Raw genomic sequence first — 19,296 nt, 5'->3', positions numbered from 1 at the left:
TCAGGCCTAGCCTGCGACTTCAACTGGAATGAGGTGGGTCTCCCTCCAGCAACACATTAGGAAATCCCAGTTGTTAAACCCATAGTGGGGTTACCTGTGTAAAATGGCGCAAGTAAGCAAAACTCAGACACCAGACGTGTTATTCCTCTGGCCCCATTTTCACAGTGGCAGTGGTTAACAGAACAGTTTCCTGTCTACAATAATTGCTAAGGTCATCAACTGGGACATATAACCTTCAGCTTTAACTTTCAGCAGTTTTTGACTCTGAAATTTGGATTCTATGCATTGAGGAAGGTTTATCTTTCTCCATTTCATTTACCACAGCAACCTGTACTGGACAGATTGGAATCGAGAAGCACCTAAGATTGAAATGTCGTCTTTAGATGGAGAAAACAGAAGAATTCTAGTGAATAAAGACATTGGACTACCCAATGGTTTAACCTTTGACCCCTTCTCCAAACTGCTCTGCTGGGCAGATGCAGGTAATACTGTTGATGGAGTGCAAATACAGAACACTACAGCGTGCAGTGAGTGTGAGCACTCTGATTTTACAACAAAACCAGATCCCACCCTTCAGAACGTCTGGTTTAAATTTATAACACTACAGCAAATGCTCTACGCCTTTCACAGCAGCCGTCCCCAGCCTTTTTGGCACCAGAGACTGGTTTCATGGAAGACGGTTTTTCCATGGCCGGGGGAGGACAGGACGTTTTGGGATGATTTGAGCAGGTTATATTTACTGTGCACTTTATTTCTATTATTAATTGTATTAGCCCTGCTTCAGATCATCAGGCATTAGAGCCCAGAAATTTGGGACCCCTGTTTTAAAGGACACTTTGTTAACAGTTGTTACAGTGAACTTCCTGAGGCCTTATGTGTATAAATGAGGCAGTAAGTTTGAGAGCTAGTTCAATGTCCAACTTATTTTTTTACTGCTTTCCCTCCCCCAACACAAGCACTTGGCACATCTTTTAGGTTAAAAATAAGTATTATACACTGTTGGAATCGACAGGCTTAGATAAATGAACAAAGGTTATTATTTTCTTTTCTCAGTATTACAACATCTATCAGATCAGATCAGATCAGTCGCTTAGTCGTGTCTGACTCTTTGCGACCCCATGAATCGCAGCACGCCAGGCCTCCCTGTCTATCACCAACTCCCGGAGTTCACTGTCTATAAATATCTGTTATTCTAACAGTCAGTATGCTGTTATGCTGGGGACATTCTTTGAAAAGCAATGTGGCAGGATGGCTTCCTTTAGTAATAAATTTGGGCTGCCTGTTCCCAGGTTCTCTCTCTCTGTTGTATAATTTCGTTACTATTAGTACAACTGAAAAGATAACTTTGTTTCATTAGATACTAAAAAAAAAAAAAAAAAAAAAGCTGTTCTTAAGGAATTTGATTTTAATAAAAGGGACAAAAATGCAGGTGGGTCAATATTACAACCCAGCTGCCCAAAACAACAGTGATATTTTTAATAGGTACTTGAAATTTACTTAAAGGGTTCCATGAGAAAACGGCTTCCCCAGTGGCTCAGCTGGTGAAGAATCTGCCTGCACTGCAGGAGACCTGGGTTGAGAAGATCCCCTGGAGAAGGGAATGGCTACCCACTCCAGTATTCTTGCCTGGAGAACTCCATGGACAGAGGAGCCTGGTGGAATACACAGTCCATGAGGTCACACTTGGAAATTCTTGCCTTGTTTAGCTATTAAAATATTTACATTGAAAAATACAAGTCAGGCTAGTATTTTACTTTTTATTCCTGCATAGAAAATAATATAGTCTAAAAAAAAAGGATTTCAGTTAAAAGGCAGCCTTGGCTATTATCATACATTGCTTACAAAGGGCAGGTATTTATCCAAATATTTTAACAGTTTATGAGCTCACAGGTAGACTTCTTTAACACTGATTTAACTTTTATCTCTATTTCCTCCTCTGGGAGAAACTTAGCCAGGTTTCTGTAAATGCAATCCTGTTTTCCAAAACAGAATTAAGAGTTTAAATTCCAGTAAAAACTAGAATGCTCTTAAACAAACTGAAGACTGGTAATAGAACAGGAAAATTTTACAGTTTTTAATTTGTATTATTGCAATGGTGATAAAACATTCCACCTTTGTTTTCTCTGAGAATAAATTTACTTGCCACTGTTTTTGGTAAAAGAAAAAGAATTTTTTCATCATATAAAAGGACCTTTTTGTTTTAAAAGGAACTAAAAAACTGGAGTGTATACTACCTGATGGAACTGGACGGCGTGTCATTCAAAACAACCTCAACTACCCCTTCAACATTGTGAGCTACGCAGATCACTTCTACCATACCGACTGGAGAAGGTAAGCCTGACACACTCTGGACAAGCCTGAAAAGGCAAACTGTCCTGGAGGAGACAGCACTTGTTGTACCACGTTAGTAAGTGACTTTAGTAATTAAGCCCTATGCTTAAGGTTTTTTTTTCATTCTTTCTTCATTAGTACATAACATTCTTCAAGTGTTACTGAAGACTTTTATATCACCCAGAAATTTATGAGGTCTGCCATTTTTAAGCTACATGTGAGCAATACTATTTGGTAATAAACTATCCAAAAAGCAAGGACATTAGTCTGATCTTCAGAGAATAAAAAATGACATGGACATATTAGTTGCTCCCCAGGAGAATGAAAAATACTACACCTTACACTAGTTTGCTAAGAGGAACTGGGAAGCATTAAAAATAAGTGTATGTCCTTCCACTCCACCCCCAGCAATTCTGATTTGAACAGTGGTTCTCAAACTGTAGCATGACATCAGAATTATCCTGTGCTCTTGACAAAGCATATTGATCAGTCCCATTCTAGAATCTGAGTAGGAGCCCAAAGAATCTGTACTGCTATCCAGTTCCCAGATGATGTAGATCTGAGGACTACTTTGAGAATCACTGATACAGACAGATCTTCAGAATCCGAGTCACAAGTCACAGTTAATTTTAAAAATGTATTTGAGAAGTCTGGCAGAGATTTCACTTATTGATAAACTGACTTTTTCTACTCAGTCTTTAATCCTATGAATTCACTCTTCCTTTCTGTTACCAGGGACGGTGTTATAGCAGTAAACAGAGATACCGGCCAGTTTACTGATGAGTATCTCCCAGAGCAGCGATCTCACCTCTATGGGATAACTGCAGTCTACCCCTACTGTCCAGGTAAACAGCTGCTCAGGCAGCTAGCTCCTTTTGGATCAGCTGAGTAGAGGATAGATCTAGTAGCTGATCACCCTTGGCCTGCTGCCACCACCAGTGAGAGCCATTCTGAGCTAGAAAAGCTCCTGGCCAACACATAGGGGTGACCATTCTGCTACCTTAAGTCTACCAAGCTTATTTCCCCTTTAAAAAGACTTGCTGTTGCAAAGTAGATATAAAATACTCACATACTGTTCCCTCCCTCCACAGGAAGAAAGTAAATATGGACTTGGAGTTTACAATTGGAATCTGGACCCTAAAGAACATTTACCAGGAACAAAGGTGAAAGTGAAGAAGGAATTGGCCATTAGAAGTTCCTGGACATACAAGATGAACATTTTCAGGCAAAAAGACTAAGTATATTTTGTGAAAAGTTTATACCTCAATCCTTACTACTGTATTTTTAAAAAACAAGTTATTTCAAGATTAAAAAAGGCAACAGAATTTTAATTGTTGCTTATAAGCAACTTTCCATAAACATTTATATCATATTTAAAAGGTCAAATTCATTCAACTAAGAACCAATTAGAGCACGCTGAGACCCTAAATCTGATTTTTGCTTTCTGGACAGAAATTAAAGCACACGTGATCAGTATAAAAATACAATCCTAAAAGATCATAAACCCTGACATAGTTAAGAGAAGGTTAATGCAGAACTGATGGGAAATAACCAACTTATTTATAGTTTCCCAAAAAAAGTTCTAAGGGTTTTTTTTTTTTTACCTCTACATCAATGCATTTCTATTTATATTAAAAGGTGCTAGAATGTTTCAATTTGTATTTTCTGATCCTGTAAGTCCCTCTATAGGATTACCCACGAGATTACATTTATATATAAATACCAAAGATGTAACGGTTCTCAAATTTTCTAGATTACTCCAATAAAATATATTTTTAAGTTTTCCTATGACTTAAGGATTTGTGTTGTCTATAATGAAGTTGGGGGGGTGGCATGAACTTAAAACCACAAGGCAGAAAGCAGCCATACATAACACACAGCCAAAAAAAAAATCGCCTTCCCAACTTTATTAAAGAAAAAGCAATGATGGTAAATCTCTAGAACATAGTCAATTTTCTGGGATTCTTCCCTTGAAAACATGACATTTCCAAACACATGCCAAAGCTTACATGGTTCCCAATTGTACTAAGTAGGTGAGAAGCTGAAATCCTAAAATGTTCATCTTCCAACTTTTCCCAGTCTGTGGTCTGTCTTTGGGTCAGCAATAATCGCCTGAACAGCTACTATGGCTTCATTAATTTTCGTCTGTAGCTCTCTGAGCTCTTCTATATGCAGCAATCGCAGAATCTGAGCAGCTTCATTAAGAACTGCATCTGTTTCATAAGAAACACTGCATTAATCAGTAACTTTTGCATTTATTCACTCACTTCCCCCAAATAATCACCAAGTCTCTCAAAAGTTTGAATTAAAAATCACTTACCCCCCGTGTCAAAACCAAGAATATGCTTGTCTAAGGCAACAGGCAAGCCCTTAAGGAAAAAGGACAAAAATCAGACTATATATAGTGATACATGTCTATTTTCTTACCTCAAACTGAAAAGCAGCTAGCTAGTTTGTTATTTTAGCCCTTCTAGCTGCAGTGGCAAGGTGCCTGAGAATTTTCTCTTTAAATATGCCTTTTGATGAGTGACTTTTTTCCTACTACCAAAAAAAAAAAAAAACAAAACAAAACCCAAAAAAGGCTTTTTCCATGTAGTAAGAAGCTAGTTTCATAACACAATCCAATCCTTTAAAACCAGGCACTATAAAAGCATAGCTCCTTTCTGCAGCAGTGCTATCATTACAGCTATGGAGCAAAGGTTGACAGAGCTGCTCTTGTCCCACTTTAGTGACAGTAAGCAGCCAGTGTACAGAACAAACAGGATTACTTCCATTCATGAGCTTCTTCAACTTTGAGCATATCAATTTGTCTTTATGAACTGTACAACTCTAAAATATACATAACTTTTTTATGGTTATGACATTTATCAGATTGTATATTATTTAAAAGTTATTTTGAAATGGTCTTGGAAAATGAACAGAATCTAAACCATTTAACCAGTCAGCACTGTATCATAATCACCATCTTTGGTATGATGCCAAACCATATAAAGTTCACAATAACTATCAAAAATAAGGAAGGCGGTTTAGACTTTCTGCTTATTATATACTGTATAAAATCATTACCAGTTAAAGTCAATCCTTTCAATGTTACAAATGCTAAACTGTCACTTCTCACTTCATGCCCCAAATCCAGTGTACCGAATGAGTGCAAACAAGAAACTGTAGAACTCTTCCACTGTTATTATAGTAGCACAGTATCTTCTGAGATGACACTGAAGTTAGGATTTATTTGGAACACTGAAAATAAACTGAATTTCACTTGGCAAATAAAAGCAAAGATTATTTGGTTACAGCCTTATTTGCACTGCCTTCCAAACCAAAGGCATAGTTTTGCTGAATGATTATGAATGATTTTATTATGCCAAAACAATTTACTGTTTGTTCTGTAGTGGGGGTGAAATAAGCTGATCTTTAATTTCCAGTGGCCTGATTCATACATAATTAATAAGCCAATAAGAACCTTTAAAAGAAACCGAGTGTCTTTCAGAGGGGCACTACCCTGCCCTGGCATTAATAACCTTTCAAAACTACTGGGCTTTGATAAAGATGAGGTCAGAGGACAATAGACACTGGGGAATTAGAGGGTGAGGGAGGCATGACCGAAGGACCAGGGTTCAGAATACAGACTGTAACCAAGACATTCATCTATGTAGCAGGAAGGGGCATTATCAGATATCTGCAGCTGCTAACCCAAGGACACTGTCTGCACTGACCCATACTCAAGAAGACTTTAGGGACATTTGGATTTTTGGTACAATTCATCTGAAACTATCCTAAAATTATGAACAAGTTACTTTATCATGGTTTATGGTAGGAAATGAGATTTCTCTGAAGAAACAAAAGGGTGAAGATAAAGATTTATGTAGAAAAGGAAAACTAACGAGTAACAAAGAGGAGGTGTGTCCTGTTTTCTAGTAGTTAGTCAAAATAACCCAGTAAATTTCACAAGGGTAAGTTCTTTTAAATTACCTGAGCGCACACAGTGGTTTTCTACCGGTAGGCTGTAAATGTGCTACTGGTAGCTTCTTAAAAGTAATGAAGTGAGATAAATGTGAAGTTCACTTTTCACTCAAATATGACTGGTACAATTTGCTTAAGAATCTAATTCCACCCTGCTGAAGTACTTTCTCTGGGCAGTTCTAACACAGAATATCTTAAGCATTGTCAAGCAAAGTTCAAACTCCAAAAAAAATGTTCAGTAATAATTTAGAATTTATTTAGATTAAGAAAAACAACGTACCTCTTTCATTTGATTTGCTTTAGCAACTGCATCTTGTGTCAGGCGCTCCTGGACCAAAATGCGAATTGCCTAAGAAATCCCCCAAAATATTATTTTTACTTTTTATTGGCTGTTATCTTTTCTTCTCTCAATATATAGAATAAGCATGCTCAATATGATGAAATTAGAAATACTTAATTCAGTACCAAACTCTCCAGCAAGTTAAAAATAAATAAAACAGCTAATGTAATGAAAGTTTTCACTTTTAACATTTAATAATGTGGAATGATGTTCATAACAATTACATTTTTTGAATAAGTAATTTGTGTGTGGTAAACATTTTTAATAAAGGTCTCCTTTCTATCCAAGCCTCAGTTATCGTTTCAGAAAACAATTATTGCTAGCAGATCCTTCTACATACTCACAAAGTCTCTAACAAATTACAAGCTCACCAGGGATATGCACATGCGTGTGTGCATGCACACAATCTTTGACACAAAGAGTAGTGTATAATACTGTCCTTGGGTTCTTCACTATAGTAACATTTTTTCAGATTGTTCATAGGACACATTTTTTCATTATCAACACATTTTATCACTGCAGACACAAGTGCAGACATATACTTGCACACACTCGAAAAGATTTTAAGGAATTTTAGTGAATCATAGTGAAAACCCCAAAATAAGTGAAAAGTGTGAAGAATTATTTTTAATAATAAAAACCTGGAAAAATACATTTGCAAAATAACTAAACCAATCTAACAGTCACTGCAAATATATTACATAGTCCAGTTGCCAAACAGTTAATGCACTGATTCTCACACCTAGCAAACCTATGAGGATGTCCATATTGTCATGTACTGTTTGCTTCAATTAACTCAAAAGAACAAACATGCAGTTAGGATTAGAATTTTATAGTTTTTGATTATAATTGACTTATACTTTAGCATCCCAAATACACTATTTTCCTCTCTCTAAGTTTATGATTAAGGCTGACACAACCACTGTAGAACCATTCCAAAATAATTTCTGTAATTGCCCAAGAAAGGAACAAGCCTTTGAAAGAGCTAAATTTCACTAAAAACAACTTTTGTCTCTTGGCATCCAATTGGAGTTGAGATGATCCAAGTTAAACATTCAGATTCAGCAGAAAGAATTACAATAATCTAGGAATAGAATAGTCTTCCCCTTCTTACAATTGTCACTTAATATAATTCTAAAAAGGAGAATAAATTATGGCTTAATCTCTTGTGGGGAGAGTGAAATTAATTTCCTGAAAAGTGGCTTAAAGTAATTTAAAGCTCTGTCTCATAGAAATCAATAATAATTTCTAAAATAACTTCCAAATCTGGTATCCTAAGGACCACTCCCTTGCCCCTCCCCCACAAGACTATCATAGTTACTCAACATGAACTGTCTGAAGCAAGAATAGATTTTCCTCTCAGAAATAATACATATCTTTCAGACCATCAGATTCCCTGATGGAAGGATTGAACTGAATGGCCTATTTAGGACGGGGGGCTTGGAGGACAGAAACATTCATTCCTCAGAGAGACTTGGGGGTATATATCTTTGACCAAATGCACCATTTACTAGTTTGGCATTTTCCATGATCTTAATGAATTATCGACCATGAATCTTTAGAAGGACTAATTAAAAAGAGGTGGGGTGATACAGGAGGAAGATTGGACCAAGTGTCTAGTTTAAGGTCAAGTGTCTATTTTAAATCCTATCATTTTCTGTGTCAGCTTGAACATTATTTATCTATTATCGTTCAGTCTGTTTCTTCATATACATATTTTTTAAAAGATACCAGTTAACTACCTCTAGGATTGTTGGGAAGACTGAATGAGATCATCTTTGCAAAAGATTTAGCACAGAGGCAGGTACATAGTAAATACTTTGATATTGGTTGTTAGGTAATCTAAAACCAATGAACTAATTAAATCCGGTTTATGTCCTACATTCCTCCACATTTTACTCATTCAACCATAGCTTTAAATATCAAACAATTATTTTTAGAAAATGAAGATTTTAAAAATTATATATAAATATGTAATTACTTAGAAAATGAGTTTTTAAAATTGTTACATGTATGAATCAAAAATATGAATCTGACCTTAAGCATTACCAGGTAATCATCATGACGCTGAATCTGAAGAAGGTTAGCCAAAGCCATTACACCAGCCTTAAAATCAGGATTATTTACTATAAAAGATTAAAAATGGAAACTTATAGCTCTGTAAGCATGTAATTACAGACATAAATGTAAGCATATATTAAAAACATTTTTATTTTCTAGTAACAAAAAACTCTCTTAATTTCTAAAATTAATGCTGACAAAAGTAGTATGGGGCATCATCATTAGGTAAATTGATGAGATCAATGGTTTTCCTACTAATCAACCAAAGTGAACAACCCAATAAATGACTAACTCACATGAGGTTTGTCCTGTAACTTTCTCTGCAAGGCCCATTTATGTACCACTTTTAATTAACTTTTCTCAAAAAGCTATTAATTTTTTTTTTAAAGCTATTAATTTTAATACACAGATTCCCTTCAAAGGACAGTTTTCCCAAAACCTTTTCTCCGAGCAGCAGCCCTAGAGTGTCCAAGCAGCTTATTAATTCATAGGGGTAACTCATAAATAACAGGTCACCATAAGTCAGCAAAAGAATATTTAACATAACCTAAGTAATTAGAATCGTCATACTTTTAAATGGAGAAAGAACTACTTAAAGACATCTGGGACTTACAAAAATGAAAAATTTTAACACTTGTTTCATAGTCATTAGATTAATATTTTCTGCACCTAGGAAAGCAATCACCACTATGATTAAACACAAATCAATTACCCAAGTTACTATGGACAGATGAAAGCACAGCATTTTAAATTTCAGGTACTCAACTATATAAGGGAGAAAGGACACTGTCACAACAATAAAAAACAGCATAAAGAATACAAAAATATGAACACAAATGTCTGTCTCCATGAAACATTCTTAATCTACTAAAACCAAGTACACCCAGACTTCATTCTAGAAGTAAAAAACATTTAAGAAACCAAAAATGTTGATAATTTTTATGCATTTATAAACTTACCATCCAAATTGATCAATGGCTCTGCATTTTTAGCTGCATTGTCAGCATTTTTTGTATTATCAGGTACCAAGTCCTTGTTGTATTTTTCAGCTGTAAAGACAGGGAAAAATACAATTTGTAGGACTTCAACTTAAGGTAAAACAAACACTGCTTATTTACTGAATTTAAGCCAAATTGGTTGTAAGCACAGACAACTCATCCATTCAAAATTACTTTTTGCTATTAAAAAACTCTACAAGACAATATGAGTAGTTTATTGTTTTAATTAAGGTAAAATGATTATCTAACACAAATACCTTTTCATTAACGTTTCTTTGGTATCTAAATTTTGAGAGTCTGCTTTTCAGCTTCCTCTGAAAGTTGGGAGGGGAAGAATGGGAGGTGGGTAAATATAAGTCACATGAGGTTAAATACAAATTTACTAAGAAGTTTCTTCTCAAATCTTCTTTTGAATGCTGTATACAGAATCAAAAACTTTGCTTTCTAGAAAAAACAGCACTTCAAATACACCATGATACACAAAGCTAAACTTTGAGTCGTAAAATGCAGAATTCCAAAAATAGATTTTATTAGCTTTACTTGAAAAATAGTATTTTAAGATTTTACAAATAAAAATATTTAATAGTAATTCACTAAATTTAATGCCCCCAAAGCCATCTTTGGCTATAGTGCTTTTATGATTTGCTTAAAAAAAAAGGGGGGGGGGGAATAAAAGCATTAAAATTTAAGTCAGACAGAAGTTAGCTGAAAGGAGTCCCCACTAGCCAAATCTGGAACAAACATTTAAATACACGATGACAAATAAGGATTAAAACCCACTGAGTAAAATAAGAATTCACATATCTACACTGATTTGAATAAAAACATACACTGGTAAGAAGGGAACTGCTCTTAAAGGCCTTTCAGTGGAAAGCCAAAAAAAATGTAGAAGAATGATGGCATCAGAAAAACACCTTTTGGCCATCATAATCAATATAATAATTGACTCAGGCCAGAATCATCAAATGGATACTAAAGCTAAGATTTAAGGAGGAAAAGCACAGAGAAATCATCTCAAAGTATCTCTTTTCCAAGATATGTATCTAAGAAATTTCAGTGACTAGGACTCTGGTCTACCACTGCAGAGGGCATGGGGTTTGATGAACCAAGGTCTTGCATCCTGTGAGGTGCAAGTCAAAAAGAAAAAAATAAGATACATATTTACTGCAAAGGGGAAAACAGTAACTTTACACTGAAGAAAGCTTACCCAAGTGATCAGAAAAATGACTAACATTCAGGTATATCACTAACACATGCATCCTAATATGAGGTACTTACAAGAATGCAACATAACTTTTGTTATTCTTAACAAACTACAAACTCTCAACCCAACCATGAGGAACCATCAGACACACGCAAACTGAAGGACATTCTACAAAATAAATGTCACTGTCCTAAAGCACAAAGACTGAGTAAATCGTTCCAGAGTGTAGGAGAATGGACACAGAGGTGAACGAGAATGAACAAAACACACAATCCAGGATTGCTTTGGAGGTTTTTGTTCGCTTGTTGTTGCCGTAAAGAACATTACTGAGACAAACACTGAAATGTGAGTAATACCTACAGACAACAGCAGAGAATCAAAGTTAATCTCCTGATTATGATAACCATGCTGTAGCTATGTAAGACAATGACTTTTTCTTTTAGGAAATGTGCATTTAAGTGCTTCAGAAATCATCTACAATTTAGTGTCAGATGGTTCAGAAAAAAATTAGGAGTATGTGAATACACAGAAAAGGATAAGGCAAATGAAGTAAAATGTTAATAACACCTGCAGAATTTGAGTATGTAATAATTCTTTTTATTATTCCTGCAACATTTCTGTAAATTTGAAATTATCAAAAAGAGTTAAAAGAACTTAAGTTAGCTTTTAATCACCTTAATTGACAAGCAAGCTAAAGGCTTTACAAAATATTAAGGCATAAATAATAAAAACTTATAATTTATCAAAAATAAAAATTTAAAATAACTTAAAAGTCAGGAAGAATGAACTCATCAATGTAAAGCCGTAAGAGAACAACAGTGCCTCCTACTGCTAAGGGGCAGTGTTTCAGATATAAACTCAGCTTTTTTATACATTAAAAGAAACCATGCTATCACTGAGAAACAACTGTACTTACATTCATATATTGCACTTACCAAGGATTTATTAAAATTGATAAGCACATCTACTGTACATAAGAAACTACGTCAGGCACTGTGGCAGAGAGAATCATGACTGCTCCCTCCCCACAAAAGATGGCCATACTGCAATCCCCAGAAGTAATGAATATGTTATCTTACATGGCAAAAGGGACTGTGTGGGTGTGACTGAATTAAGGACCTTGAAATTGGGGGTGGCAGGTTACCCTGGATTATCTAGGTGGGCACAATGAAATCACAGCATCCTTAGAAGAGGGAGGCAGGAAGGTCAGAGTCAGAGAAGACGTGACAATGAAAGCAGAATTACAGAGATTAGAACTTGTTATGCGGCTAGATTTGAAGATACTGGGAACAGAGTTAAGGAAAGCAGGCAGCCTCCAGAAGACGGAAAAGACAAAGAAATGAATCCTCCCCTAGAGCCTCCAAAACAAACCAACCCTGTCGACAAACCGACTTCAGTCCTGATACAGGTGTTGGACTTCTGACCTCCGAAACTGTAAGATACTGTCTTTTAAATCACTGAGTTTATGGCAATATGTTACAGCAGCAACAGGAAATTAAGAGAGGTACCATGTAGAAAACAAAGCTGAGTATCAGCTTACAATTTAGTGAGGCAAGTAACATGAGCAAAATGAAAAGTGCAAATGATCTAAAAAGTTATTGAGGTAAAAGTTATGAAAGTTAACAAGGAAGTATCATTTGCTGCTAGCTGGCATTTGAGCTGGATCTTACAAGGACAGACAGGATTTATGTGTGTAGAGATAGACTGAAATGGCATATTAGCCAAGGGAAAAGTGAAAGCAAAGAAAGAAGGGGGGAAAAAGGAGGTGGAAAGAGGAAACAGCATTACTCCAGTTTGGCTGGGGTGGCAAGTATATGAATACTAGTTTAAAGGCTTTGATATCATGCTAAGGAGCCTGGAATTCCTTTTGTAGAAAATGGGAAAGCAATGGTGTTTGTGAATATATAAAAGGAACTATTCTTTGGAGACAAAGTGTAGAATCCTAAAACATTTATGTTTCAAAAAATTAGCTTGGTGGGGGCCATGTGGATGAAAACAGAGGGTGACACAGATGGGAGACTACTATGAAAGGTGTTATGATAATCTCAGGAGAAAGGGACAAGAGCTAGAATTTGGGTGACGGCAGTGGAGATGGAGAAGGAAAGATACAGCAGACAAAGGAAAAGATGGATGGGAAGAAAAGAGGGGCCAAAGACACTGAAACTAAACCTGGAGCGAGAAATGGCAGCCCACTCCAGTATTCCTACCTGGGAAATCCCATGGACAGAGGAGCCTGGTGGGCTACAGTCCATGGATTCCCAGAGAGTCAGACATGACTTAAGAGACTAAACAACAAAAGGCATTAAAAAGGCTTCAAAAGCGAATGATTAAGACTGGAACTGATAGTCCCAAGAAAGAGAACATAAATGCAGAGGATGGAGATAAAATAAGATAATCAGATCTTAGATTTAGATGTTAGCAGGCCTTTCAAAATGAAATGGCCTAATGAGAGAAAATGGTTTATTGGAAAACTATTTTCACGATAAGTACTAATATTCAAAATATTCCAATGATACAAGTATGTGTAATAAAATGTTAAACATGAATAATAAATATATTTTGGCTTATAGTGCATATTTGCATTAGATGTATATTTCAGTCTCCAGTGAAACTGGCTGCTGCACCCAAGACTTGAAATCCTATCAATCCTGGGACAGTAGCAACAAATGAACTTGAAGGCTAAGGTGCAGACTGTGCCAAGCCGGCAAATTCACTGAAGTGATGTGACTTTGTAAGAGGACATCACCTTCAAATTCTAAAAAAGAAAATCTAGAATGACTACAAACAAAAAGTAAAATTTTAATCAGATACTGTAAAGTGAGATGAGGATGTACAAAACTGAAAACGAATCAAAGGTAAAACAATCTAAGACAAATGGGCAAGTTCCCTACATTTTTACCCTCCTTTCCCACCCTTTCTCTCCCTCTCTTTAAAACAATATATTCCGCACAAAACATACCATTAAAAAAATAAATAAATAAAATAAAATAAAAACAAAAAACATACCATTATCTCCATACTCAAGTCTAACAGCTAAGCCAAGAAGCCAGTCGATTGCTTCCTGTCGATCTTGAATCTTGAAAGGACAGTTAACATCTCTGAGATACTGTGAAGGAAAAGGAAAATTGCTTCATTGTTACTATAAAGTCACAAAATAAAACATGGTGGAACTAAGAGACCTGAGTTTTTATCTCTCACGAATTTCTTATAACATTTATTTTACTAAACCTTTGATGCAATTATACCCATTTAAGTATATACTACTTTAGGAAAGAAATTAAGTACTCCCATCATGCTTTATGAAAGTTTTACTTTTGCAGATTCCAGACAGGGCATCACTGATCTACAATAACTTCATTTTGTAGATGAGAAAACCGAAGCCTATAGGTCAACACTTCTTGACAGTTACACAACTTAAATCAGGGACCTGAATCTAAACCATGATTCTAGGTCTCAATACACAGAGTAGTTAAATAAAAACATGTATCAAAAAACAAAACCCAATTATTATCTAAACCTTAGCTTTCATATTTTGGAATGCTTCCAAGAGAGTAAGCTATGTGACACACAGGTGTTTTGAATAAACATCAGAAGCGATATATTCAAATAAGCATGTCCTTAAAGTAAATGTCTCAGGAGCTTAAAATCTAATCCCACAACAATGCTATAACTCAAACCTTCTGGAAATCCTTTGGGGGATATCTAATGAATCAGCACTTTTTAACCATACCTTATTTTCTAACCAAAAATTTTATTCACCTGCTTTTTAAAAAAAAAAAGCACCTCATTCACAAGATTTAGTCATGATACAAAAAGCAAACCCACCTTCAAAGTATAAAAAACTGCCAATATTCAAAATATGTCTCCTGATCTAAATCTTTTGATTCCAAAAGAAGTTCTAAATATGCTTTAAGCAATGACATCATCATTCCAAAGAGACCACCTTAAGGACAGTATCTGTGTAAGTTCCAATATATTTATCTTTAGATTATACTACTTTACTGTCATTTCTGGGTCTTTTTCATTGGAAAATTGATTATTCTTCAACACCCTCCCACATGTGGAACTCTGTATCGTCTTGTACACGAGTAGACTATTAAGTAAAATGTGATAAAAGCAAATATAAAATTCTAATAATGTATTTCAAAGTCTTAACAAGTCTGTCAAAAATTTCAAAATATACTTTTGAAGGGTAAAGGAAAATGATCTAGTGGTACCAATATTAGTAGCAGAAGCAGGCATATCAACAAATATAGCACTTGCGATGGGCCAGGCACCTCTGTGACAGGCTCATAGGTATATTTCATGAACAATATGCCACTCCTGAGATAAGATACCACTGTTATCCCCAATTATTGATAAAAATCTCAAGCCACAGAAAGGTTAATAAACTTACTCATTGTCACAGAGATAGTATGTAGCTTACACAATTCCCTAGTCCACAAAAAGAGAAAGTTAGCTACCTAAACACTCTGTTCCACTCAATGAAAAATTAAATCATTTTCAAATTCTTAAAAGAAAAAGATCTCATCAAAGTAACAGAGCTGATAAAAATGTTTAATATAATGATAGTGTAAAATGTAATTTTTACTCTAATTTGAAAAAACTCTGTTTTCTGCAAAAATGTTACTAAAATTAAACTAGGTCAATGAAAAAGTTATTCTACCCACAAAAATAATACAGTTTTTAAAAAAGTATTATTTCTATTGTACACAAAAAGGACAGCTGTGTATGTTAAATATAAGCAAACACAAGAGAACCTTAGTTTTCAATCATGTTAATAATGTCTTAATACTATTTTGGCTACACTTTTAATGTAATATAAAAAAATCTGATTTTGGCCATTTTTACTATTTATATAATATGTGTCCCTGTTTAATTAGGAAGTCTCTGTTTTTTGGAGTACACTATTTCTTTTCTTTGAGTGTCTAACTGTGCCATTACTTTTATTAGTTAATAGTCTATAAAGTTAGTTTTCAATGGGCAGCCTGCTAGTCAGGTACAGGGCCCTAGAGGATTTGAATAAATTTTGCTATACATTCACTCATTTATATTCATAACATATATGTATACAAATACACACTTATAAATATATATTTTCATGAAAGAAACAGGTCTTTCCGTTGAATGTCAGGCACTCATCTAAGTACTGGGGATAAGGGCCTGCTTTCCAGATACATTAGCTTAAGGCTGACAGTTTCAAGAAGCCAGGGACTGGTTGGGAAAGCTGAGAATTGGCAACATTAGTCCAGTCATATCACCTAAAACTGTGAGAACTCCCTAGTTGGATCAAGCTCAAACTCTTTATCCCCTATATTCCTGCCCCCACCCTCATGCCTGATGATTCACCATACTGTTTCTATCTAATACTGAATGCTTGGTAGGAAGAGATAATATGCTTTAAAAATATGGTTAAAAAAAAAAAGTTATATCCCTGAAATCAAGCTTTTCTAACACTGATTATTATTATTATTGTTTGGAGTATAATTGCTTTACAATGTTGTGTTAGTTTCTGCTGTACAATGATTAGTTATGTCTGTGTGTGTGTGTATCTGCTCCCTCTTGGACCTCCCTCCTACGCGACCCCCCACTCCACTCATCACCCATCTAGGTCATCACAGAGCACTGACTTGAGCTCCCTGCACTATATACACTGACTTCCCAGTATCTACTTTACACATGGTAGTGTATATATGTCAATCCTAATTTTCCAATCTGTCCCACCCTCTCTTTCCCCTGCTGTATTCAAAAGTGTGTTTTGTAAGTCTGCATCTCTCTTCCTGCCCTGCAAATAAGTTTTGTGGATGTTTTATCCGGCTATATTATTTTAAAAGAAAAATTATATTATTTTAAAAGCTGTCTTCATAGACAAGCTCTCGGTATATTTTACTTTCTAATTTATTACCTTTTCAAAGAACTTGGGCCAGTCACTGCTGTGGATGTTTCTTAAATTACCTCTGTCTTCAATTTTATAGTGTCTGATTTTCTGGTCTTCAAGCCAAACAATGAAGTTCCTAAATTCTGTTTCATCTGTAATAAAAACACCATATAAATCACAATAAAGTGAAAGTTGCTCAGTCATGTCCGACTCTTTGCCAGCCCATGAACTATACAGTCCATGGAATTCTCCAGGCCAGAATACTGGAATGGGTAGCCTTTCCCTTCTCCAGGGGTTCTTCCCAATCCAAGGATCGAACTCAGGTTTCCCGCATTGTAAGCGGATTCTTTATCAGCTGAGCCACAAGGGACGCCCATGAGAAGAACCAGGTAAAACACTTCCTTCTCCACAAATAGTCTTGTGGAATTAAAAAAAAAAAAAAAAAAACTACAAAATCATAAATTACTTGAGCTGCTTGAAGTAAAAGTTGAATGTACAGACTTTGGATTAACTTTTGTTCATATCCTGGCCTGAATTCAAATTCTGGCTCCAGAAATTTAGTGGTTGTGTGAACCTGGGCTAATTAACTAAATTTTCTGTGCCTCAGATTCTTGAGTTACAAAATGGGGACTTAACTCATAGGCTTGTTATGAAAGATTAAATAAAATAAGAATAAAAACAGTGCCTGGCACACAATTTTGCTACTTAAGTGTCAGTTATTATTTCAGTTCCTGCGAGGAAGAGGGGGAGAAAGGACTGAGCAAGGTTAAATTAATAGCAACAATAAAGTACAAGAAATTAAATGGCGATCAGAACAAGGATACCGACTATCACTGTCATTTGGTATTAAGGACATTAAACACATTCATTGAATAGTGTGTATGTTGTTTCATTTAATCCTTCCATATGCTTTTGAGGTAAGTAATATTCCCATTTTACCAGTGAAAAGTTGAGGCTCAAAGTTTCAAATCCAGATCTAAGCTCTATTCCTACTGAACCTTTTTTGTTAAATAAAAGGCAAAGCAGAAAAACAAGATTCTGTAAGTTGACATGCTTCTACAGGAGATGACAAAACACTGTCATCTTCAATTTCCAAATTCAAGCTTGAGTTCAAATTTAGGCTTCCCCAAATCTTGAGAATACACAATGGTCTTAACATCTCAGGTGTTACTTGATCCCTTTCAAACTTAATCTACCACCGGCCAAGAATTCTGGAAGAAAATAAGTAGTGGTGGGCGGCAGGTGAGTAGCAGTGGGTAGCAATCTTAATACTTTCTACAGTTTCAAGCTGTGAAATCCCAAATACCTTTGTATTTACAATTCACCCGCCCCGCTCGTCTATTAACTTTCCCCCCGCCACAACCCCCACACTGTAATTAGCTCGTTAGTACACGCGCTCACCCCAACACTGTCAGTCTTGGACTTCATTTTGTCTTGGGCTCAAACTGCTGGATGGGTTCTGACTGCCCTTACTCCTACCCCGTCCTCTCCCTAGTTCCCTAAACGAGTCTTCAAGTTACTCAGCATTTTCCTAGAATTCAGCACTGTGCCGACCCCCAGCAGGTGCTCAGGGTATCACCCAATCACCCGTGAAACACGGGGCTGAAGGGCTAAAAAGCGCAGACTTTCCTTCTAGAGTGCTGAGGGTGCGGGCGAGGGCTGTGGGGGTGGTGTCTGGAGTTCAGCAAGTGCAGAAAGTGGCGATGCCGAGGCAAGAGTGGGTAGCGGATGAAGGATGGGAGAAAGCATAGGTATTCGGGGCCGGGAGGAGAGGGGCGCCGGGGAGACAAGGCCGCGGACGGTCCAGGTGGAGAGCCCAGAAGCGGGCGCTGAGAAAGCGGCGGCCGGCCGCTCACGGACGCGCTGCGGGCCTGGGGCCGCCTCCTCACCTTTGCAGTTGAAGCCGGCAGGATTGTGGTAGTCAAGGGCCGTCAACTTGCGTCGGAACATGGTCCCCGCTGCTCGCTCCGGTCCCGCGGGATGCGGCCGGGAGAAGCGAGGCGAGGCAAGGAGGAGTAGGAGGCGCAGACACGGGTGACGCGGCGAGAAGGCGGGCGGGTGCCGGGAGCTCTGAAATGACGGCGGCCTCAGCCAATCGTGGCTTAGGAACGGCAGCCGCCGGACAATGCCCACCAATCGCGGCTTTGGCTGAGGAGGCGGGGCCACGTCGGGGCACGTCGACGCTTAAATAAACTTTATTGTCAGCTTTCTAGTGGAACAATAGGCAGAGAGCACCTGAGAAACATAGTTACCGCTTGCTTTCTTCGCGGTCTTGATAACAGCACGCAGAGAACAGTATCCTTAGAATTTCTGCTATCGGCCATACCTCTTATTGGACCATACAAACTGTTTAGTATTTTCAGTGTATTCATTCATTCATTCATTTAATTATATGCCTCCTACATAATAGGTGCTCTTCTAACAAGGCTAATACAAAGACTTTTAGCAAGGTCCCTTTATGACTCGGGCTTCCCTCCTGGCTCAGTTGGTAAAGAATCTGCCTGCCATGGAGGAGACCCGG

The 19,296-nt window shown here is 36.8% G+C and overlaps 2 protein-coding genes across 2 annotated transcripts in view; one reads left to right on the top strand and one right to left on the bottom strand.

Moving 5' to 3' along the window:
• The window catches only part of NID2 (nidogen 2), a 92,770-nt gene extending 88,655 nt beyond the window's left edge, over positions 1 to 4,115 (top strand). Inside the window, exons 17-20 of the mRNA XM_061430984.1 lie at positions 325 to 482; positions 2,208 to 2,331; positions 3,067 to 3,176; positions 3,423 to 4,115. Of these exons, the coding sequence (XP_061286968.1) occupies positions 325 to 482; positions 2,208 to 2,331; positions 3,067 to 3,176; positions 3,423 to 3,433 (403 nt within the window). The 3' untranslated portion in view covers positions 3,434 to 4,115. The remainder of the gene's footprint in view (positions 1 to 324; positions 483 to 2,207; positions 2,332 to 3,066; positions 3,177 to 3,422) is intronic.
• Positions 4,116 to 4,223: 108 nt separating this feature from the next.
• Positions 4,224 to 18,834, bottom strand: RTRAF (RNA transcription, translation and transport factor). The gene is made up of 8 exons (XM_061430985.1): positions 18,665 to 18,834; positions 16,803 to 16,927; positions 13,904 to 14,003; positions 9,655 to 9,744; positions 8,672 to 8,760; positions 6,575 to 6,643; positions 4,652 to 4,700; positions 4,224 to 4,544 (listed from the first exon to the last, which is right to left on the bottom strand). Exons 1-8 carry the CDS (start codon positions 18,723 to 18,725, stop codon positions 4,390 to 4,392), a joined length of 738 nt encoding a protein of 245 aa, XP_061286969.1. The 5' UTR covers positions 18,726 to 18,834; the 3' UTR covers positions 4,224 to 4,389.
• Between the last annotated feature and the right edge of the window lie 462 nt (positions 18,835 to 19,296).

The sequence above is a fragment of the Bos javanicus genome, chromosome 10 (genome assembly GCF_032452875.1).
Source record: "Bos javanicus breed banteng chromosome 10, ARS-OSU_banteng_1.0, whole genome shotgun sequence".
In the NCBI taxonomy this organism is placed as follows: Eukaryota; Metazoa; Chordata; class Mammalia; order Artiodactyla; family Bovidae; genus Bos; species Bos javanicus.
Note: the sequence above shows the minus strand (reverse complement) of the source record. Positions and strands in the feature narration are given on the sequence as shown.

Coding starts and splice junctions, on each gene's coding strand:
- RTRAF (XM_061430985.1), bottom strand. CDS start 18,725: ATGTTCCGACGCAAGTTGACGGCCCTTGACTACCACAATCCTGCCGGC. Junction 6,644..8,671: donor ATTACCTGGTAATGCTTAAG/GTCAGATTCATA, acceptor GGGATTTCTTAG/GCAATTCGCATTTTGGTCCA. Junction 4,545..4,651: donor TCTTGGTTTTGACACGGGGG/GTAAGTGATTTT, acceptor CTTATGAAACAG/ATGCAGTTCTTAATGAAGCT.